General features: G+C 38.7%; 1 protein-coding gene across 1 annotated transcript in view; it reads left to right on the plus strand.

Annotated features, from left to right (window-relative positions):
- The window catches only part of ERICH3 (glutamate-rich 3), a 109,159-nt gene extending 94,565 nt beyond the window's left edge, over positions 1–14,594 (plus strand). Inside the window, exons 13-18 of the mRNA XM_008580393.1 lie at positions 5,478–5,603; positions 8,776–8,964; positions 9,116–10,884; positions 10,995–11,405; positions 12,057–13,247; positions 13,474–14,594. Of these exons, the coding sequence (XP_008578615.1) occupies positions 5,478–5,603; positions 8,776–8,964; positions 9,116–10,884; positions 10,995–11,387 (2,477 nt within the window). The 3' untranslated portion in view covers positions 11,388–11,405; positions 12,057–13,247; positions 13,474–14,594. The remainder of the gene's footprint in view (positions 1–5,477; positions 5,604–8,775; positions 8,965–9,115; positions 10,885–10,994; positions 11,406–12,056; positions 13,248–13,473) is intronic.
- The last annotated feature ends 5,619 nt before the right edge of the window (positions 14,595–20,213 follow it).

Below are 20,213 nucleotides of genomic sequence, written 5' to 3' on the forward strand. Positions count from 1 at the left end.
GAAAGCTTTGCCACAGAGAACAGGAAATTAGAGGAAAGAAATACTGTGGCTTTGTGCTGCCCCTTTTCGCATTATTTTAAAGGAGAAAAATGGCCTAGAGGATTGTAAAATTGTGGGAGGAAAAAAAGGAAAGGGAAAGAAAGAAAGAAAATGAGCATGGAAGAATTACAAAAAAATCAGAAAAGAGGAAATGCTACCCTGGAACTATGCCCAGCCTGCACAATTACAACCCTCATCATCATTCTAAATACTTTACTTTTTCTTAAAGTTTACAGTAAAGAATCTCTGAAAGTTTCCAAATTATCCATTTAAACCACATAAATAGTGCATCAAAAATGATCAGAAGAATGCTGATTTTTATTTAGTAAATATTTATGACTGATAATTCCATTTGCATCTTGACTAGCAGATATTAGAGAGTCAGTTTTTACATCTCAGTTATGATAGCCTGAATTTTAACATGTAGTGATTTGACTTGTTTCTGTAAAAGCATCTAAATTATTGCAGTGAGTTTCTTCATAGAAACTCTGCATTAACATTGCACCAAATGACATGAAGGCTATAAATCAACTTTTTTTTTTTTTCCTTTTTGTCTTTTTTACTGACCGGTAACGGGATCACAACCCTCAGTGTTGCGCCCGCACCGCGCTCAGCCAGTGAGCAGGAACCGGTCTCCACATGGGATCCGGACCCTCCCGCCGCCGCGCTCCCAAGCGGCGCACTCTCCAGTGTGCCACCGGGCCGGCCCCTATAAATCAACTTTTAAGGAGAATGCTAATCAGAAAGAGTTTGTGAAATACCAGTTTCATTGGTGATATGATGTCTCCCTCCTGTTCTTTGAGATAAGGAAGAAAGTATAAAAATAGTAGTTTAAAAGTTTTAAAAGTTCCTCTCAAATCTAGGGAAGGTAGCATCCAGATGTCACAAAATTAAAGGAATTTGCTACATGAGGTCATAGTAGAGAGAGACAACAGGAGCTATCTTGAATTTATTTCCCATGAGAAAGAGGAGTGGCCTCACAGAAATTAAAAAAGAGATAATCCCAGACCTTAAGGATTAGAAAGAAGAAGTGGGGAGTAGGGGTGAGTTTTGGAGGAAGTAGAAAGATGGTCCTGTGACAGCCCTTTAATTGTTCAGGACTCTTCGGTGTTGCCAACCCTCAGGAAAGGCGTGGGAGGCAACACCAAACAGGAAGTCAGCTGCACTAGTAGAGGGTCTTTTCCCCTGAGCTTGTAGGGGTTCTTCCCTAAAAAAGAAGGTGGCAATGCCAAGAGCGAGGGTCTGACCAAGCCTGGGAGCTTCTGCAACCGTAGGAAAGTAACACACAGAACTATGTTTCTGCTAAGAGGGTTCAAAGCCCCACCTTCCTTTCTTTTTCCCCTAGCTCTTGGGTCACCTAGTTGGAATTGGGAACTACTCCAACTAAACGTTTGTGAGGAACATCTACATCCAACTGGAACATAAGAGCATACAAAAAGCTAACCAGCCACTCTCTTTTAAAAGAAAATACAAAACTAACAACTCTCATTTTTATGTAAACGTAAATATCAGCTCTTTTCATAACAAAGACATAGAAAAAAGTATTAATAAAATTAACTTAACCATAGAAGATTGGTTTGTTAGATAATTACTGTTCTCTGTGTGCCTTTTTTTCCCCAGCAGTACAGAGCTGAAGTTGAATCCATATATCATAACAGTGCAATAAAATTAGAATCCCCCAGCAGTACAGAGCTGAAGTTGAATCCATATGTCATAACAGTGCAATAAAATTAGATATTATTCACAAAAATATAATTAACTCTCACCAAAAAAATTGAACATTTGAAAGCAGTTCTGTAAATAATTCTCGGGTCTAAGAAAACACAATCATCTCCCCTGATAACTAACTGTGCAATTATTGGAAATATCAAGTAGTTTTTATAAGCTGACCAGTTTCAAACTATAGCCTCAAACAAGAGCTCCCCTCAAACTATAACAACCCCCACCCCAAAACCAAAAACCTTAGTAATAAACATCAAGTGAGCAATACCTATAATCATACTTTAAAGTGTGAATAAGGAGGGAAAGTGTAACACATATGGACTGAATAAGAAAATTATGACAAATGGAAAATCACTCCAAGTATTTAAACAGAAGACTAAATATAAAGATGCTGATAATTTTTGCCAGATTAAATTCTAAATTTAACGTAGAATGTCTCCAAATCCTAAAGATAATATTTTGAGATTTGGAAAAAAATTTATTTCGAAGAAATTATACTGAGTAATATGAAATTCTTTGTAATAGCAACAACAATAAAACACTATAGCAAAGGAAAACTGCAACTCTGGGAAAAAATTGCGACCTATATTTGACAGAGCTGATATTTGTAACACATAAAGAGTTTTTACAAATCAATAAGAACAAGGCAAACACCATAGCAAAAGAATGTAAAGTGTATAGCAGTAAATTCACAAAAGGAAAGTTTGCCTACTCCTATTGAAAGTCCTGTCCTTGCTACCAATTTTCAATTACTGAATTATCAATACAGAAAAAATTGGTGGACATGTTGACAGTAGGGCAGGGACATAGGCCTTTCAGTCATTGTAGATAAAATCATTAATTGATACCTCCTTTTTTGAGGAACACTTAGAAACATATATCAAAAGCTACTAAAAAGTTTGTGCTTTTTGACCCAGCAATTCCAATGCCAGGAATATTCCTAAAGGAGTAGTCAGAAATATGTACAAAAATGATTNTTTCTACAGTAAGAGTGAAGTAAAATATACTTGGAAATCCACCAAAATGTTAACTAGTAGTTCTCTCTGAGTGGCCAAACTATGGGTAATTGTTATGTCCTTCTTTGTACTTTTTTTTCTTTTTGAGCTTTAGATAATGAATATTTACTATTTTATCATTTAGGGAAACTACAATATATATTATTTTAAAATATGTTTGCTTTCACAATAAAAGGATAATATAAGAATATTTTCATATTGTAATTCATAATGAAAAGCTATTTTAAGAATATTTTCATTATTAATATTTGTTAATATTTTTATTATTTCATAATGAAAAGCTAATATAAGAATATTTTAGTATTTTAAAAAAATACCTTAAAATATCCTATATCATTTGAGAGGGAAAAGGTGCTTTTCTAAGAACTTCTCTGTACGAGACCATTCCATTTTTGCTACTAATGCTGCGAGAACTGACAATTACCTTTGCCTTTAGTGGTCACCTTAATAGAGAGGTAAAGGACAGGAGCCTTCAGGGATGAAGGGCTAAATAGAGGAAATGAAGTGATGTGTCACGTTGCTGACACTGGAGTCTCAGCGTGTGCAGTCCTTTTTTACTATGGGTGGAAAACAGCTGAGGTTAGATGCTGGCCAAGTTCTTGCTTTTAAGTTTCAGTTTCAGAAGAACATCTGAAAAAAAATGACCAAGTGAAGCCTTTTCTGGTTTCACACGTTATAAGCCCTTGATACTTAGGCCAGGCTCCTGTTCTTGCTGAGCCTGAAATAGGCAACACCTAACTACAGAGGCTCTCATCTACTTCCCAAGCCTAAACCTCGGGGGCAAGCCAGCAGACGCGGGCAAGTGGCGATTATAGTCCCGAGACAGAGGGACTACAAACTTCACTGTCATTTCTGAGTGAGTTATGATTTTAAGACTATGCTAGTATTGTTTGGCTTCTTAGAATAGTCTTTTGGTTCAATAGCTGCTATTTGTTTAATTATTGTTTATTATTATTATTCTTGTAAGCCATATTTCTTTATAGCTTATGAACCATTTGGATAAAACCTAGAAATCTTGTTAGCACTGATGAAACAAAGCTTCACATAATTGCTACCAAGTCAGACTTCCCCCCATCCCCTGGTCCTACCATCTTTGTGATTTCCATTACTCAGTCAGACAAACAAATTTATATACAAAACCCCAAAACACTGCTTTTTAAAATTCTCCAGATATATAGTATAAATATTATTGTAGTGGGTCAGATGTTATTTAACTTACACGTATAATGTTTGTAAAGTTCCTGAAATAAAGATTGACTTGATAACAAAATCTAACTATTATTTGATGTCATTTCTAAATTATATTATTGTAAAAAACTTTATTTGGTGGTTGGATAAGTGAGGAAAGCTGATGTTCCAAGTTTTTTAAAAGAGAATGTATTTGAACTATATCATGCTCTTCTTTTCATTTCCATGTTTGTCCTCTTAAGATTAGTATAAAGGGACCATTTTCTCCCTAAATCCCACTTGAGACAGATGTCTCTCTATTTGTGTTCAAACACAGTTAGATCAGTAATTACCCCTTAGTAATTCACCTTAAACTAAGCAAGAGAATACATTCTAGTTCTGTTTTTCTCAAAGTACAGTCTTTGGGTCAGCTGTATCAATATCGGGGAGGAAGAAGGTAGGAAGGAAGGGAGGGAGTTTTGGAGATATGTTCTTACCCCAGGAGGCAGATCTAGGTCTGGGGTTATTTGAGTGAGCTTTTGTTAACCAGAAGGTGGCATGATTGTAGATGTCAGGGATTTTGAGACATGGGTCATCAGATGATAAGCAAGGAATATAGACAGGAAAGTGTCAGAAGCTAACAACAAATTTAATTTAGAGTGTTGCCTAGAATCATACCACATTGGGTGATGATACTTAGAAATGCTCGTCACCATTATCACCGTAGTCATCGTCGTCATCATCACCATAGCTATCATTTATTAAATGAATAGGCACTTGCTAATAAGTGGAAGATGAGCATGTTCTACATATATTACTTTATTTAATTTTCCCAATAACCATTGAGTAGATATCTCTTTTTGACAGATGAGTGAACTGAGGCGGAGGCTTAGGCCAAAGAACTTGCTCAAAGTGATAAAGTTAGTACAGGATATGGGACTTGAACTTAGGTCCCTGTGATCTAGAAGTCCCTGCTAGTAATCAGCTACAGATAACAGGAATTTCTACAACAGCTTTTCCTGTCACATTTATAGGAATCATGTAATAGCTTTTTTGCTTCTGTCCACATGGAGTGAGTATTGGGGTCAAATCACTAAAATCTACTAATGGATGAAATGCTCATAGTGTAGTCAGCTCTGATAGTTTTAGCAATTTAAAAGAGCACTGATGATTGGTGTCATAAAAGCCATAACACCCATTTCTAGAAAGGAAAAGGCAACTAAACTGCATTTTCAATCATTATATTGCATGAGCATTTGGCAAATCTGTCACTGCTTCTGGCTGTTGTCTTTTTTAAATGCAAGTATTTCTTTGCATGGATTTCTTTACTTCATGATCTTTTTTTGTGTATTGTGTTTTCTTTTTGAAATCAAAGCTTGGGAGTTGTTTAATCTTAAAAGATTTTAAAACAGTCATATTTTAATATGAATGCTCTTAAATTGATGCTACTTGCTTAAATGATGTGAAATAGCTCGACAATGTTCCTGTGACCTGTTTTTATACCTTTTGATATTTTATATGATCTTCAATCAGTTGGACAGATAATAACTGAAACCTTGGCACCGAGCTACCTCTGCTACTATGACACTGAGCACGGTGTTAGCGGCGCAGATGAACGGGGGAAGCCCTTGAGGAATCTGGAGATTGACACAGGCGGAGGTAAGGGTGCATCATTACCTAGGAAAGACCTTCAGAAAACCTCTGCAAAAGAGCCTATTTCCATCTTTCATCTTCCTATCCTTGTTTCTTTCTTCTGCCACCTTTTTTTTATCTTTTCTTTTTCTTTTTTGTAAAAATATAATTTCAACTAATGAATATGATGGCAGGAAGTGGTTGAGAGCCCTGAAAGGGAGATTTAAAACTGACATCAGGTATGAATGTTACTATTCTTTTTTGAATATATTGGTGCCTAAGATAAAACAAACAAACAAACAAACAAACAAACAAAAACACTTTAGATTACAAAATACTGTTAGGGATTTTCAGATCAGTCATATTTCATAGCCAGCCTACCAGTTGGTTGACCAGGTAGGTGAATTTGCCTTAGCTGAACCAATCAGAGACATTGAGAGCCAAGGCACATTTCATGATTAATTTGAACTTCATGTTTTTTTAAATTAGGAAAGAATTCTTGCCATCAGCGTATGACCTGGCTCTTGGTGAGGAGTGTTCCATCTGCAAGAGTGCCAGTTACAGTGATTCAACAGAAGATGACCCATATATATCTGGTCAAACTTCCTCTGTCCTTGAAATCGGGCTTTCCCATATTCAGTGAATGACTTTTTCAAAATGTCCTGTTCTGAATACATGCATGTGTGTATGTGGGGGAAGTGATATTCATTTTATTAATCATATGATCCCTTATGATCTCCCCATTCATCTGCAATGTAGGCACAGCAGTTATTATTGATCAATCTAATTCCAGCAAGAAAATCTAATTAAGTGTAAGCAGTGGGAGGAGAGTGTGCAAGGAAGACTTGTTAGGCCTTTCTGTGTGCCAGTGACTATGCTAAGCATTTTGCATAAACTATCTCATTTACTATCACAAGGGTTCTGTAGTCAAGCATTGCTATTCTCATTTTATGGATAAGAAAATGAAAGCTTTAAGAGGTGTTATTTCCCAAAGTCATGTAACTTGTGAGTGGCAGGGCATTCTCACCCAGGTCTGTCTGATTCCCAAGTGCACATTCATTCCACTAAATCAAATTGCCCCTATTTGTGAATATTGCTTCCTCTCCTACATCAATTTTTTTCCAAAAGCCCTTGAGGTTACCATCAAAAAACACGTCATGTTTTTATACTGATATTTCTTAGAATAGCTTCATTTATTCTTTCTCCCACGCTTCAGGAATGTCGTGTCTGACTCCCCTATAGTGTCTGTGTTCATATAGTAGCTCAGCTGGATGCCATTAGCACTTTCTGTCCTAGAATTTAGGCATAATATGTGATCACATGGTGGCTAAGTAATCTTATTCCCGTTTTCCTGAATACTCTTTAATTAATCCATAAATTTAGAGGCCAGCTTAGAAAAACAGAGGACTTTATTTAAATGTTTTTCATAATTTACTTTTTAATATATTTTCATGCAGGAATTTGAATGGCAACAGATATACTATTAAAGAGGCTTGTCACATGCTGTTTCTCATTATTTCAATTTCATTTTGTTTCAAATGCAGTAATAATCTGTAATGAAATAAAATGTACCAAATTCTCTCAGGTATGGCTACATGTTCCCTGAGCAAATATTTAGTTCTACATTTCTCTTCGAGAGCTTCTAGGTACAATTTAGGAAATAACTGCTGTGACATACTGAAGGCCACCTATACAAGTCCAGCTCAGTCACACTGATAGACCTGAAATTCCTCTTTTACTCCTTTGAAAGAAGATATCATGTGTTACCTTCTGAATACATTTTTAAGGGAAATGTAATATCAGCTATCATTCCCTTATCTAAAAGTGGTTTATTGTAGTAGCTGGCAAGAGACAAAGGGAACGCAACAAAGGTTAGCCATGCTTTGTGTTAGGAGAGGTAATGGGATGGTTAGACAGTCCTGGATAAGGTGTAAGAATGGAGAAGAAGGTTGGAAAATCAGGGCTTTAGGTTTCTGGTAGATTGTTGATGATGGTATAGAGGGTAAGATAGCAAAAAAAAAAAAAAGGCAAGCAAGTAAAATAAGGAAGACACATTTGCCTACTCCATAAGTTTACATAATTTAGAGGTTGACATCCTGATATGATAATTATTTTATAGCATCTGGTTCAGTGTATTTTATAAATGAAAAAGGAGATTAGATTGACAGAAATTATTAAGATGACTATTTTCAAAGCTCCTTAAGTATTATTCTGCAGTTGGAAAATTTAAATGCTTTGGGTATTTCGCATGACATTCCTTTACTTATTTTGCATGGATCATTACCAAAAAATTCTTTGTTAAAGAATAAGAAATCCATTTAAAGCTTTTTTTAAAAAACAAGTAGAACCTGTGTTTATTGAAGTGCTATACCTAGTAACCCAGATTTGCCAGGGAATAATGGAGGAGAACTTATGAAATACTTTGAGAAGGTTATATATGTTGAAAATTGTCCCAGACTACAAAGTCTTGTCTTGCTCTGTGATCCTGTTTTGCCAAAGGCAAAGCAGTTTCTCAGTGTAGATGGGAGGTGTCCTGACCTGTAAGACAAATTGGTGTCTTTAGAAAAAAGTCTTACCTTGAGCAACAAAGTTTTTTGATGATGAAATCTAGATATAGTAGCTTTAAAATATAGGAGTAATGTATGAAATAATCATTATCTCACACTGTATGCACGATTGTGTTGCTAAATGCCCACATAACTAGCAGAAGATGGGGATATTATAGTGTTATAAGGAGTAATGATTTATAAGAAGATGTAATCCTAACTTTTTTTTTATTGCATAATTTTTCTGCAGGTCTTAATATTTCAAATGAAAGTAGAAGGTGTGGGTGCGTAACAGAGAGAGAGAGAGAGGTGGAGAAGGGGAGAAGGAGTGATTTCATTGAATCTAAGCTAGAGGAACATTTATTTTGTTTATTTTCAGTGTTTCTGATGTTCAACTTTCCTTTAATATAAATGTGTTCATTAAATATGAAATCATTTATTTCCATAATGATAGGCCCTGATTTAACATATTAGAGTTGATGGCATCATAGCACCAGTGGAGGAAATGTTTTATTCATATCAATGGTCCCTTGATATTACTTATAAATATCTCTTATATTATAAATACGTTTTATATAAGATTATCTATATCTCCTCCTTTGTCCACTTTAAGTAACCCCTCCCCTTTTTTTCCCCTAACCTTATTTTTATAGCCTCAAATGGGAATTTAGAGGTGGAGGAAAGAGCAGCTCTCACCTCAAACAAGGAATCCAAACAAGTTGCACAGGAAACGTACCCACTGGGGAAGAAGGAAGCAGCGGAGGAAGACGAAGCTCCCCAGCGTGGGGATGGTGACACAATAGAGGAAAAGGGGGACACAGGACTGTGGGGAAAAGCAGGAGGTATTGAGGTTCCCTTGGGGGAGTGGAAGCCAACAGTAGAACAGCCAGTATTAGTAGAACAATTTAGGGAGAAAAGAGTGATCCCTCCCGGCATGTGGGGATGGTGACACAATAGAGGAAAAGGGGGACACAGGACTGTGGGGAAAAGCAGGAGGTATTGAGGTTCCCTTGGGGGAGTGGAAGCCGACAGTAGAACAGCCAGTATTAGTAGAACAATTTAGGGAGAAAAGAGTGATCCCTCCCGGCATAGCACGTGGGGCAGTGGCAGAAGCAGAAGGGGATGGAAGTCTGGGTCACGAAGGGTTGGAGCCCACAGGAAGAGCAGCAGCAAGTGACTCTGAGGGTCTGAAGGACGATGAGGCTCCTGACGAGTGGGCCTTGATGCAAACAGGGTTCGAGACAAAGAAAGCAGCTTCTGAATGGGGACGAAGTCCGGAGAAGGCAGTGCTTGCAAACAAGGCAGCAGCTCTGCACTCGGAGCATCTTTGGCAGGCAGCAGCCCTGAGAGAGGCAGTGACACCAGAGAATGGAGAGGCTGGGAGCAGGGCGGCTGTGAGTGCGGCCGTGGCCACACAGCCAGATATGGACGGACGTGGACAGGAAGCGGCCACAGACCTAGAGGACAGGGAGCCCGTGGAAGATGCTGCATCCCAGACAGAGGATGGTTCTGGAGAGGCAATGGTTGGGGGAGAGAAACCATCCAGAGAGAGGAAGGAAGTTATGGGGACAGAAACACCCTGGAGCTCCTCTACAGGAGAGACAGGGGCGGCCAGGGCAGGGGAGTCAGAGGGCAGGCCTGAGGAACTGTGCAAGGACGACGTGCAACGGCAGGACAGGGTGACCGAGGCAGACCCCAACAGGGAACATGATAGGAGAGCAATGTCACCTGAGGAATTAGATGGAGCAAGAGAAAGGAGAGCTGAGAGGCCAGTAGCACCTCTGAGGGAAACTGAACCTGAGAGAGAAGAGGTGACAAGGGCAGATGCACCTAAGGATGAAGATGTTCTAGAAGAAGAGCCAACTCTTAAAGGGGAAGAGGGGGAAACAGTGAAGGAAGGGAGATCTGAGGAAGAGACAAAAGCCCCCCACAGTGAAATTGGCTCTGGTGCTGAGGATGAAGTGCCTGCTGAGGCATCTGAACTGACTGAAGATACGGGATTTCCAGAAAATTCACTAACAGAGAGAGTGGTTTCCATGTTTGAAGCAAGACCTGGATCTGAAGAGTCACTGGAAAAACTAACAACTCTGAGGAAGGATGGAGAAGGGGAAAGACTGATCGCAGCCAGAGACATGGAGCACAGGGGCCGAGCAGAGCTGCTGGCCAGGGAGGATGTGGCCCCTTCCAAGCAGGAGCTGGGGCCCCCCTGCCATGGAGGGGGCGCGTCAGGAGCTCCCGCAAGCCAGCTGGCAGGGAAGGCCCAGACACCTGAGGTGACGACCACAGCCACAGGTGAGGCTGAGGAGTGTGCAGCTGAGGATCCAGACTGCCTTGCAGGACTGCAGGGAAGGGAGGAAGAAGGGCCTCTGCAGGGGCAAGAAGGAGCTGGGGACAAGCTTATGATCCAGGAAGATGTTCCTGAGGGAGAGCCCATGATGGCAGGAAAGTCCAATGAAGGAGGGAAGGATAAGGACCCAGAGGAGGAGGAGGATGAAGAGTGTGCTCTGGGGACGGGAGAGATGAAGGACAGGAACACAGAGGGGGATGGGGACATGGGAGGAGGAGCAGTTATGGCTGAGGAAGGTCTCCAAGGAGGAGGAAAGGCAGACACGGCCGCAGAGAAGAGGGAGGTGTGGGCAGATTCCAAGACAGCTGAGGGGCAGACAGTAGCAGAGAAGGCCTCCCCCTCTTCAGATGTTGCTGGGGAGGAAACTTGGCACAGAGAAGATGAGTTACTAGGAAAAGCAGCAGCTGCAGAGAAGGTGGCGGTAGAGGAAATAGCGCTGAGTCCTCCCCCTCTTCAGATGTTGCTGGGGAGGAAACTTGGCACAGAGAGGATGAGTTACTAGGAAAAGCAGCAGCTGCAGAGAAGGTGGCGGTAGAGGAAATAGCGCTGAGCGGGGAGGAGGTGCCAGCGGTGGAGGAGGTGACAGCGACATCAATGCCAGAGGCTGGGGTGGGAGCCCCAGGAGAACCCTCCGATGCAGAAAGGAAGGTCCCTCAGCTAGGACAGGATCAGGAGGAAGGGGAGGTGGAGAGCACTCAGCGTGCAGGGTCGGCGGGAGGGGAGGCAGGGACCCGGAGTGGTGATGGGTGGCTGGGGCCGGGAGCTGCTGAAGAATTCAGACTGAGTAGAGAGAGTCTGCAGGCGGCGGCAACACCTCCTGCCAAGCCCGATTTTGCTGGAACCCAAGAGAAGCAAGAGCAGATGGTGCAAAGGGAAAGTGAGGATGCAGATGTTTCCCTGAACAACAGGAGGGCCTAGGAGACTTCCTGACAGATGGTGAGTTGAGTCTGATCTGTTTGCAGGACTGAGCAGAAGCCCCTCAGTGGGTCTCCTCCCTTGGGCTGGCTTGCCCTTCATTGGCATCTGTGTACACATACATATACACACAGGCTCCGATTCTGTGCCACTTAGCCCAAGCCTGGCAGGCAAGGGACCAGAGCCCACACGAGGTCCCAAGGCTGTTCCCTCTGGGACTTTAAGTCCTACTTTGGTTTTGCAAGTGCAGCTCCCCTGGTAGCAAGATCTGTGTCTACGTGATAGGGCCCCAAGAACGAAACAGAAAGGAAAATGTGCCACAAGAAACAGACCACAGAAATAAAGAATCAAACTCTACTCCAGAATTCATTTCCATTTTAGTGTTTTGAAGGATGGAATGAAGGTAGTCTGTGATCATTTGCCTTTAAATGGGCTCTATGCCTTCGTTTCTGCAGTTTTTAAAATTTTAGTATATATTCATTTTCTCATGTGTAAAATAGAAATACACATTTAATTAATATATAACATATACATATATAAATATTGAAGTTTGAAACTAAAGACCAAAATTACTTTTTTGCATTTCAATGCCCTCACATCCTTAGTACCTATTTTCTACTATTTTTGAGTGATTATATCCATAGTACTACTATTCTTTTTATTATTTTTCAGGATATCTTAAAGATGTCTTCTGGAAGACATAAAGAGTGGAGAAAGAATCACCCGAGCACCTCACCAGGACTTTAGAGTTTCTTGCTCTTTCTCTTTTTTTAATCACTATGCTTGTTTGAGATGGTTCCCAATCTGTCAGTGCTGGTCTGTAGCTCAGTAAACACCCCGAAAATAGCTCAAGTAGATTTGCAGGACCCACCTTCGGAGCAGTGGTTCCTGGAGAACTGAGGCTGTTACACATTCTACACAGCTAACAAATCTATATTCAAATCAAAATGATGGTTTTCAAATTTGATTTTTGTCAAAGATCATGGGAAGGCACCAGTTCTGATGTCTGGGGTTTGTTTAAATTTTTTTATTTCAAAATCAAATATTAGTCTCACTTTCATGCATAAGAGTTTTCCTTGAGATCAGTGGCTTGGGGCTTTACTGACTTGTCTGTGAAAATGAGCTCTAAAGGTCCTTCCACATGTACTCAAGACTATAGATTGCACCAGACCCCTAAGTCCTTTCAGAAGAGGATTCCATGGCATGTTTATTCACTTACACTTAGAAATATTCATTCTTTCTATTTATGCCAGAAGAGTAATTTAAAGTAGAAATCTTATTTCAAAGTGCCCTTTGTTTTTTGTGTGTCTTTCTGTAGTTCTGCTTTCTGAGGTAGATTAGAAAAATGGTAGCTCTGCAGCATTTTATCCCTGAGGGCCTTATTTTTAGAGCCACTCAAATTTAAATCAAAGTCGTAAATAATTTAGCTAAGTGGAGTGAGTATAATAAATACAGCAGATAAACATAGCACATCAGCACCTATACCACCATTCTAGACTCTTTAGTTGATGTCATTCAATGGAAAAGAAACTTAGATTAGTGTGCTCCTCACCTTCCCAAGTTCTGTTATTTCAAACCTGTGAACTAACCTTGCAGTTCATTATAAATTAACAGTCACAATTGCTTTCTAAATTACTCCCTGATATTATTCTCTAGCTGTGCGTCAGCTTGCCTCCTAGAGGTTATGATTTCCTTGAAGACATCTACATATCAGTGCCCCAACGAGCAAATGTTTTGCCACCTTTTCTCTATGGGAGGAGGTGAAAGAAAATATCCTAAAGCAATGATTCTCCAGCCTGACTATACATTAGAATTTCATGGGGCACTTTAGCAAATGACTCAACCCTTGACCCCACCCCAGAGATTCAGATTTAATTAGTTTTAGATGGGTGTACACATCAGGGGTTTTTTTTGTTTGTTTTTAAATTTTCACTTCTTCAGGATGAGAAAAAGAAGTACCACATGTTCTCACTTATTGGTGGGAGCTAAAAAAAAATAAACAAATTAATTTACCCACAAACACACACACACACACAAAAAAAAAAACGGCACTTTAGCAAATGACTCAACCCTTGACCCCACCCCAGAGATTCAGATTTAATTAGTTTTAGATGGGTGTACACATCAGGGGTTTTTTTTGTTTGTTTTTAAATTTTCACTTCTGCTATGTAACCAAAGGTGAGAACAGCTGTCCTAAATTATCATACAGTTCATGCTGGATGATGAACTACTCTCTACGTCCCTAGGGACCAGTAATATTATCAGTATAGATGTTTTTTCGCTTTAATGAATACTGGAGCCATTCAATGATCAAAGATATATTGGACCAGATGTAAATCAGATAATGGACCATTCTCTTGATTGGTAGCATCAACATTACCTGCAACTTGTCGCTGGCCCCTTCTCGTACCTATTAAATTAGAAATTGTGGGTGAGGCCTACCAATTGTTATCATAAGCCCTTCGGGTAATTCTGATATACTCTTAAGTTTGAGAACTGCTGTCATGGACTATTGATTGTATTGAGGATTAGTCTCCATTAGAAAACGGATTGTAGAAGCATTGTGAACTTTCTTTCTTTGTTTCTCTGTGTCTCTGTCTTTCTGTTTGTCTTTTTCTCTTGGAAATGGTACTCACTGTAAAAGTGAAGTCAACCTGAAACTCATTTTTATCATGATTGTATTGATGTGTATATGAAGTCCCTCTGCCCTACCCCCTATTAAAGAATGAGTATTACTCACTGAACATCACAGATCTCCATCGTCTGTCTTATGTTGGATGAGTGGATTTCACCTACATTATATGCAGTTACATTTATGACTGAGCTGGATTACTGTGGGGATCTATAGTATTTGTTCCTGATTTCCACCTCAATGCTGCAGAGCAGCACTTTGAATGCATAGCACCTCACGGGAAAGATTGTAAACTTGTTAATCTCACTGAAAAATGAATTTTGTATGATGTGCTAAATGGAAATTTGCATTGGATTATTTTTATATTTAACACATTCCATCAAAACAATCTGTAACATAATTCTAAAATCTGCATGTGGGTTTAACTGTGAAATTTGTTGTTGTGATATTTTGATTAAGTGAATTCTTTCTCTGCAAATACTATGCAGATAAAATTATTTGTATGTTCAACTGAACTGATTTTTCCCTAGTTTCCTCATTATTAAAATCATAAATAAATCATATGTTTACAGATACAACATGTGAATGGTTCTTTGTAAATAAGACTAGACTTCTGAAATGTTTTGTGTTCTTTCCTTATAAAATTTGAACTCCACAGAGCAAAGAGAATTAGTTTCACTGGGCTGTATTTTTGAGCATATGTATTTATACTGACTGCATTCATACATGTCTTTTATGTACATGGGACAATGTCAAGGAGCAAAATTATTATCCCAGTTTTATAGGTAAGTAGACAAAATCTCAATAAAGTTGAGTGACTTGTCTAAAATCACATTCAATCTCAGATCAGCTCACTCCAAACTCTGACTTTTATTTATTTATTAATCACATACACTACTTCTAGGAAGAGGAATCTTAAATAGATACCGAGATACTACATGTGAACTTCTACATGTTTTTGTTTACTTGTCGAAGGGAAAAAATCAAATCTCATTAATATATCCTCTGTCACTGAGAAGGGAGTTATATTTCCAGCCAGTGTTAATCAGAGAATAAAGTAGATTATTTAAACAATTCAAGAGAAAAACAGACAATCGAAGGAAATGTAGGCAGAATTAGGCTTTTTACTTGAATTTCTTGAGTTAAGCCTTCTCTATGGCTTTATAAACTCTTGTGTTATAAATTTAAAGTATAGTTGAGTTCCTTAAACCTTCTAAGATCAATAATTTTGCCACAATTATTGCCCTTGGAAAATGATTGTTTGAGGAAAAAAAAAGAAAGCCTTAAGGAAGATTCATGAAGTAAGTGAAATATTCCAACAGGCTCAAGGACAGCCCAAAAGAAGCTGCTTCTGACCTTAGGTAATATTTCCTTCCAGTCTTCTGTACCACTCGATTATGTCATTTAAAAAAATTTCCTGTCACCATGCCCACGAGGTACAAGAGAACAGGGAATAAATACATCTGGAATTCTTTAAAAGTTGCTCTCAAACTCATTCTACTGTTTTTTCCACTGTTAATATTTTTCTTCCTTCTAATATTATGCCCTGTGACAGGAAAATTATGCTCTTCAAATTAACTGGAAACTAACTCTGTAAGACAAAATGCTGAATATTTGAGAGTGCACATGCCTTTTTAATTTTGTATTTTTATGGAAGTCTCAGACTGTTTAATAATCCATGCAACCCTTACAATATTTTGGAATGTTGAAATACCCCTATTTTTTTATTAGGGAAAATGAGGTACACAGAAGATTCCTGGTACACATAAGCTGGTGCCAAACATGCATCTTTTGTCAAATGTTTCCTGTTCTTTATTAAATATCTACTTATAATTAAAGGTTATATTAAGGATCCATCAATTATGGGAGAAATCTTGCAGTTGTTCAGGAGCTTAATACTGATGTAACACAGAGACCTTCAAACTGTTGTGAGTGATTGGACCCCGAGGGAAGATGAAATTTTCCATGGGATTCACAGAAAGACTGCAGATGCTCGGCCTCCATACACACTGTGCTAAAATGGACTTGAGAACTAGCCTGTAGCCAAGGTCTTCTCAATCTCCCACCCTCACTTCTCAATAGAGGACAACTCCATTCACTTACCAGTTTTACTGTGATGCAATGGCCCCTACGATGACGCAAAAGAGACAAAGGAACAATTTGAAATATGTTGTAGGGCTCAGAAAGGAAATGACTTTCATAACTGGTTAATAAATCCTGCAAATCAGGTGGTTTCCATTTTTTTTTTTCAACAAAACTAAATGAGGATCTGACTGAATTGTCAGCTAATAAGCCCTTGAAACATCGTTTGGTGTTTTATTGGTTTGTGAGTTTTGGTAAATCACTCAGGAGTTCAAAGAAGTGCCCTGCTGCACAATGCAGCAAAACTACTTTCATTCCCATTCACTTATTTATGTGATGTGCATAGATACTATGTTTTTACATCTGTAAAAATAAGATGAAAAAGAAGTGATGTTGAATGCTCTCATTCTAGAGGTAAATAATATTTGTTCACAGATACATAAACTAATTAAAAATAGAAATCACTGTCTTAAGGGATGCATTTCTACTTTTACTTTTTATGTGTAATGTTTTCCCAAATGTATAATATATGTATGTTGCTTGGACCAAATGTATGTTACTAATAATTGCAACGATAGTTCAGTCTAGAACAAATTTAACACATAGAGACTTATGGTCATGAGAAATTTTTTAAAATTAAATTTTAATTTATATAATAATTTAGTGGCAGAGAAGTATGAGAGGGTGATCAATGAAAGACATTGAACCATAAAAATATACCGCAGTAGAATAAAACTCTGTGAGCAAACTGAAATGGAAATGTAAGTTTAAGAAATGAATATGAGATCCTCTAATGCTAAAGAAGAGCTTAGCATGTATTTTTAAAGCAGATGTCTTAGGTCAGGTTCCCCAAGAAATTCTTTGGAATAGAGGTATGTATGCGGAAGGTGTAGAAAAGAGATGTAACCATTTTATCTTAAAACATCCTATTTTATAACAAGCTAGAACTTACATCTGTAACTACTGCTTAACCTTAGAAAAAATTTGAGATATTAAGAAAAAAATGTGTGAGGGGGTACTGAGAAAAGTCTTTCAGAGGTATCATGTGGACCAAAATACTTGGAGGCCACTAGTGTAAAGGACGAAGCTAATAGCACAGGGCCTTGTTTCTCAAGATACAGGCAGGACAGTCATCATAAGTGAGTAGCTAAAATTTTGGTTATTATGTGTGAGGTTTGTTTTGGCTACATGCTATTAAAGTGATGTCTGTCAGCGGCATGAATGGTGGGTCATGCCGCTGGGTGTCGCTACAAGGAAGGAGTCCTAGCATGACATCTGGCTGTTGCAAGGGAAGGAAGCGTGTTCCTCCAGTGTGTCAAAACACGCCATCAACAGCTGTACTCAAACAGCAACTCAGTGCCTAAAGAGCAAAGCTCTAAACACCTTTCTGTAAAGGAACAGATTGTAAATGTTTCGGGCTTTGTAGGATATCCAGTGGCAATGATTCAACCTTGCCATTTTAGGGGGAAAGCTGCCATAGACAACACTTAAATGAATTGGCGTGGCTCTTCCAATAAACTTTACTTACAAAGAAAGGCCATGTGCCAGATTTGGCCTGAAGACTATAGTTACCATTTTAGGGGGAAAGCTGCCATAGACAACACTTAAATGAATTGGCGTGGCTGTTCCAATAAACTTTACTTACAAAGAAAGGCCATGTGCCAGATTTGGCCTGAAGACTATAGTTTCCTGACCCCTGCTAAAGAGCTGTCAAGTAGATAGTTCTGTAACTACATAGACTAATCCCCACTCCCCAATATACCACAGAAATTTTAGTTTTCAGTAATATGCTTTAGACACGAATATTTGGAAACAACTACCTTAAGAAACTAATTGAAAACCCCTTGGTGGAATGAATGATTTATTAGAATCTTTCTTTTAAAGGCTATTATTAAAAGTTTCATTTTAGTGTCAGGTTTTCAATCCTTTCTTCCCTTTCATCCCCGTCTTCTCTGCTACCTGTGTTAGAACGCAGATGTGAGATGGGAAGAGGGAAACAGAGCTGCAGAATTCTGACAATTACATTTCAAGTAACACAGACTGACTTGTTCTTCCATTGAATATTAGCTCCATGAGAGAAGAGATGTGGTCTATTCTGGTCTATGTGCAATCTCCTGTGCTCAGAATGGTGTCTGGTACATGCTCAATAAATATATAGTAAGTGAATGAATACATAAATTAAAAATGCAGATTGGGGTAACATTGTTATATGTTGTTCTGAAATTTTTTAAGGCCAAACTTGATTTTGAAAGGATACAGAGAGTATCTGGGTTTGTTGACTGCAGAGAAAATAATAATTATTTTCATAAGACCTCAGAGGTGGTAGGGATACTAGAAATCACAGATTACACCTGTCCCTCTTTATGTAGCAGACTAACAAAGCAGAGACCCAGAGAGTCCGAGGAGTGAGTTACATATTTACTAGGGACAAACACAGGATTGTTTTCACTTCACAATGCTGTTTCTCATTAGTCAGATTTTCTTTCCAGAGATACAGAATCCTAATTTCTAATCAAATTCTCTCTGTAATACTCAGTGTTTTTTCACAACAGCTAATTTAGTTCTTGCATTGCAAGCATGGAAGTATAAGTTGTCAAATGCAGTGAAAGGTGAAACATTTTGCTTTTCTGGACTATAGAAATTCTGAAGTTTATCAGTACCCCTTTGTAATTCCCACTGAGACCACCAAGGTTTATAGTTAGAGAGCAGAAATCCCACATGCTAGTTATTTTACATACACAGTTTTCGTTGATTAAAGAAAAGAAAATCTCTGAAAATGAATGGAAACTCCCCCCACTGAACAAATCATATAGTGCCTCCTTACTTAGCAAAGAACTTTCCAGTAGAATTCAACAAATTACAAACCTATCTAAGCATTTATGAATTGGCATAACAAACTCAAATCTAAATCACAGGCTCTCAACTTTAGATGCACATTAAAATTCTCCTGAGGAGGTTTTTTTAAATCTCTGGGGGTGGGAATCTGGCATCAGGACTTAAGAAACTCTTCCCAGGTGACTGCTGTGTGCAGGCAAGCTTTTGCAATGCTGATATCCTCTGAATAGCTACTGAGATTAAAAGGTAAACTGTAAATGTGATTTCACAAGCCAATTTAAATTGGTATAATACAGCATAAGACATTAATCTTTAACTATTTTACTCATTTTATTCTTTTGTTATTTTTCTCTCTTTTACTCTTTTGCTCATTAAGCCTCACAATGCTATGAGGAAGGTAGTAAGACATTAATCTTTAACTATTTTACTCATTTTATTCTTTTACTTGTTATTTTTCTCTCTTTTACTCTTTTGCTCATTAAGCCTCACAATGCTATGAGGAAGGTACTATTAGCCCCATTTTATTTATAGATGATGAAACCGAGGCACAGAAAGGTAAAGGAACATGTTCAAGACACAGAGCTAGGAAGTGCCAGAACTGGAATTCAGCCCAGGCAAAATGGCTCCATCTGGACTAGGGGTTCTCAAAGTTTAGCTTGCATAAGATAGAAAGGCTTATTAAGATAGAATTTGCTGGGCTCCACCCCTAGAGTATTTGATTCATCAGGGTTGCAAGACACCTAACTGAAAATTTGTATTTCTTACAAGTTCCCATGTGGTGCTGATGTTGCCGAACAGGGAGCAGACTTTGAGAACCTAGAGTTCAAGCTATGTTTTAAAAAGCCCACCAGGTGAAACCGATGCATCTAAAGTTTGAGAACAAATGCTTTTGGTGGTTTTCAGCCTGGGCTGCACATTAGATTCCCCCTGGGAAGCATTAAAATTCCTCATGTCCAGGCTGTACACCAGACCATTAGAATCTCTGAGGTAGGACTGAACATCAGTATTTTTTAAAGCTCTCTGTGCAGCCATGATAGAGACCCACTGCTTTAGCGTGGATTCTGTTAGCCACAACATTATATCATGCCCTGTATGCCACTGAGATGATGACTTCCAATGCACAGTACTACCACAATTACAAGAATAATGCTGGGATCATTGTTCTGTCCCCCAAGAGGAAGTATTTGAATTGTATATTGTTAGTCTGCAAGATGCGAATAAAGATCGTTCCCTTCATCATTGAGGTCTCTTCTGGACTGAAATGCTTCTTCCATGAAAAT

The sequence above is a fragment of the Galeopterus variegatus genome, unplaced genomic scaffold, assembly GCF_000696425.1.
Source record: "Galeopterus variegatus unplaced genomic scaffold, G_variegatus-3.0.2 Scaffold2075, whole genome shotgun sequence".
In the NCBI taxonomy this organism is placed as follows: Eukaryota; Metazoa; Chordata; class Mammalia; order Dermoptera; family Cynocephalidae; genus Galeopterus; species Galeopterus variegatus.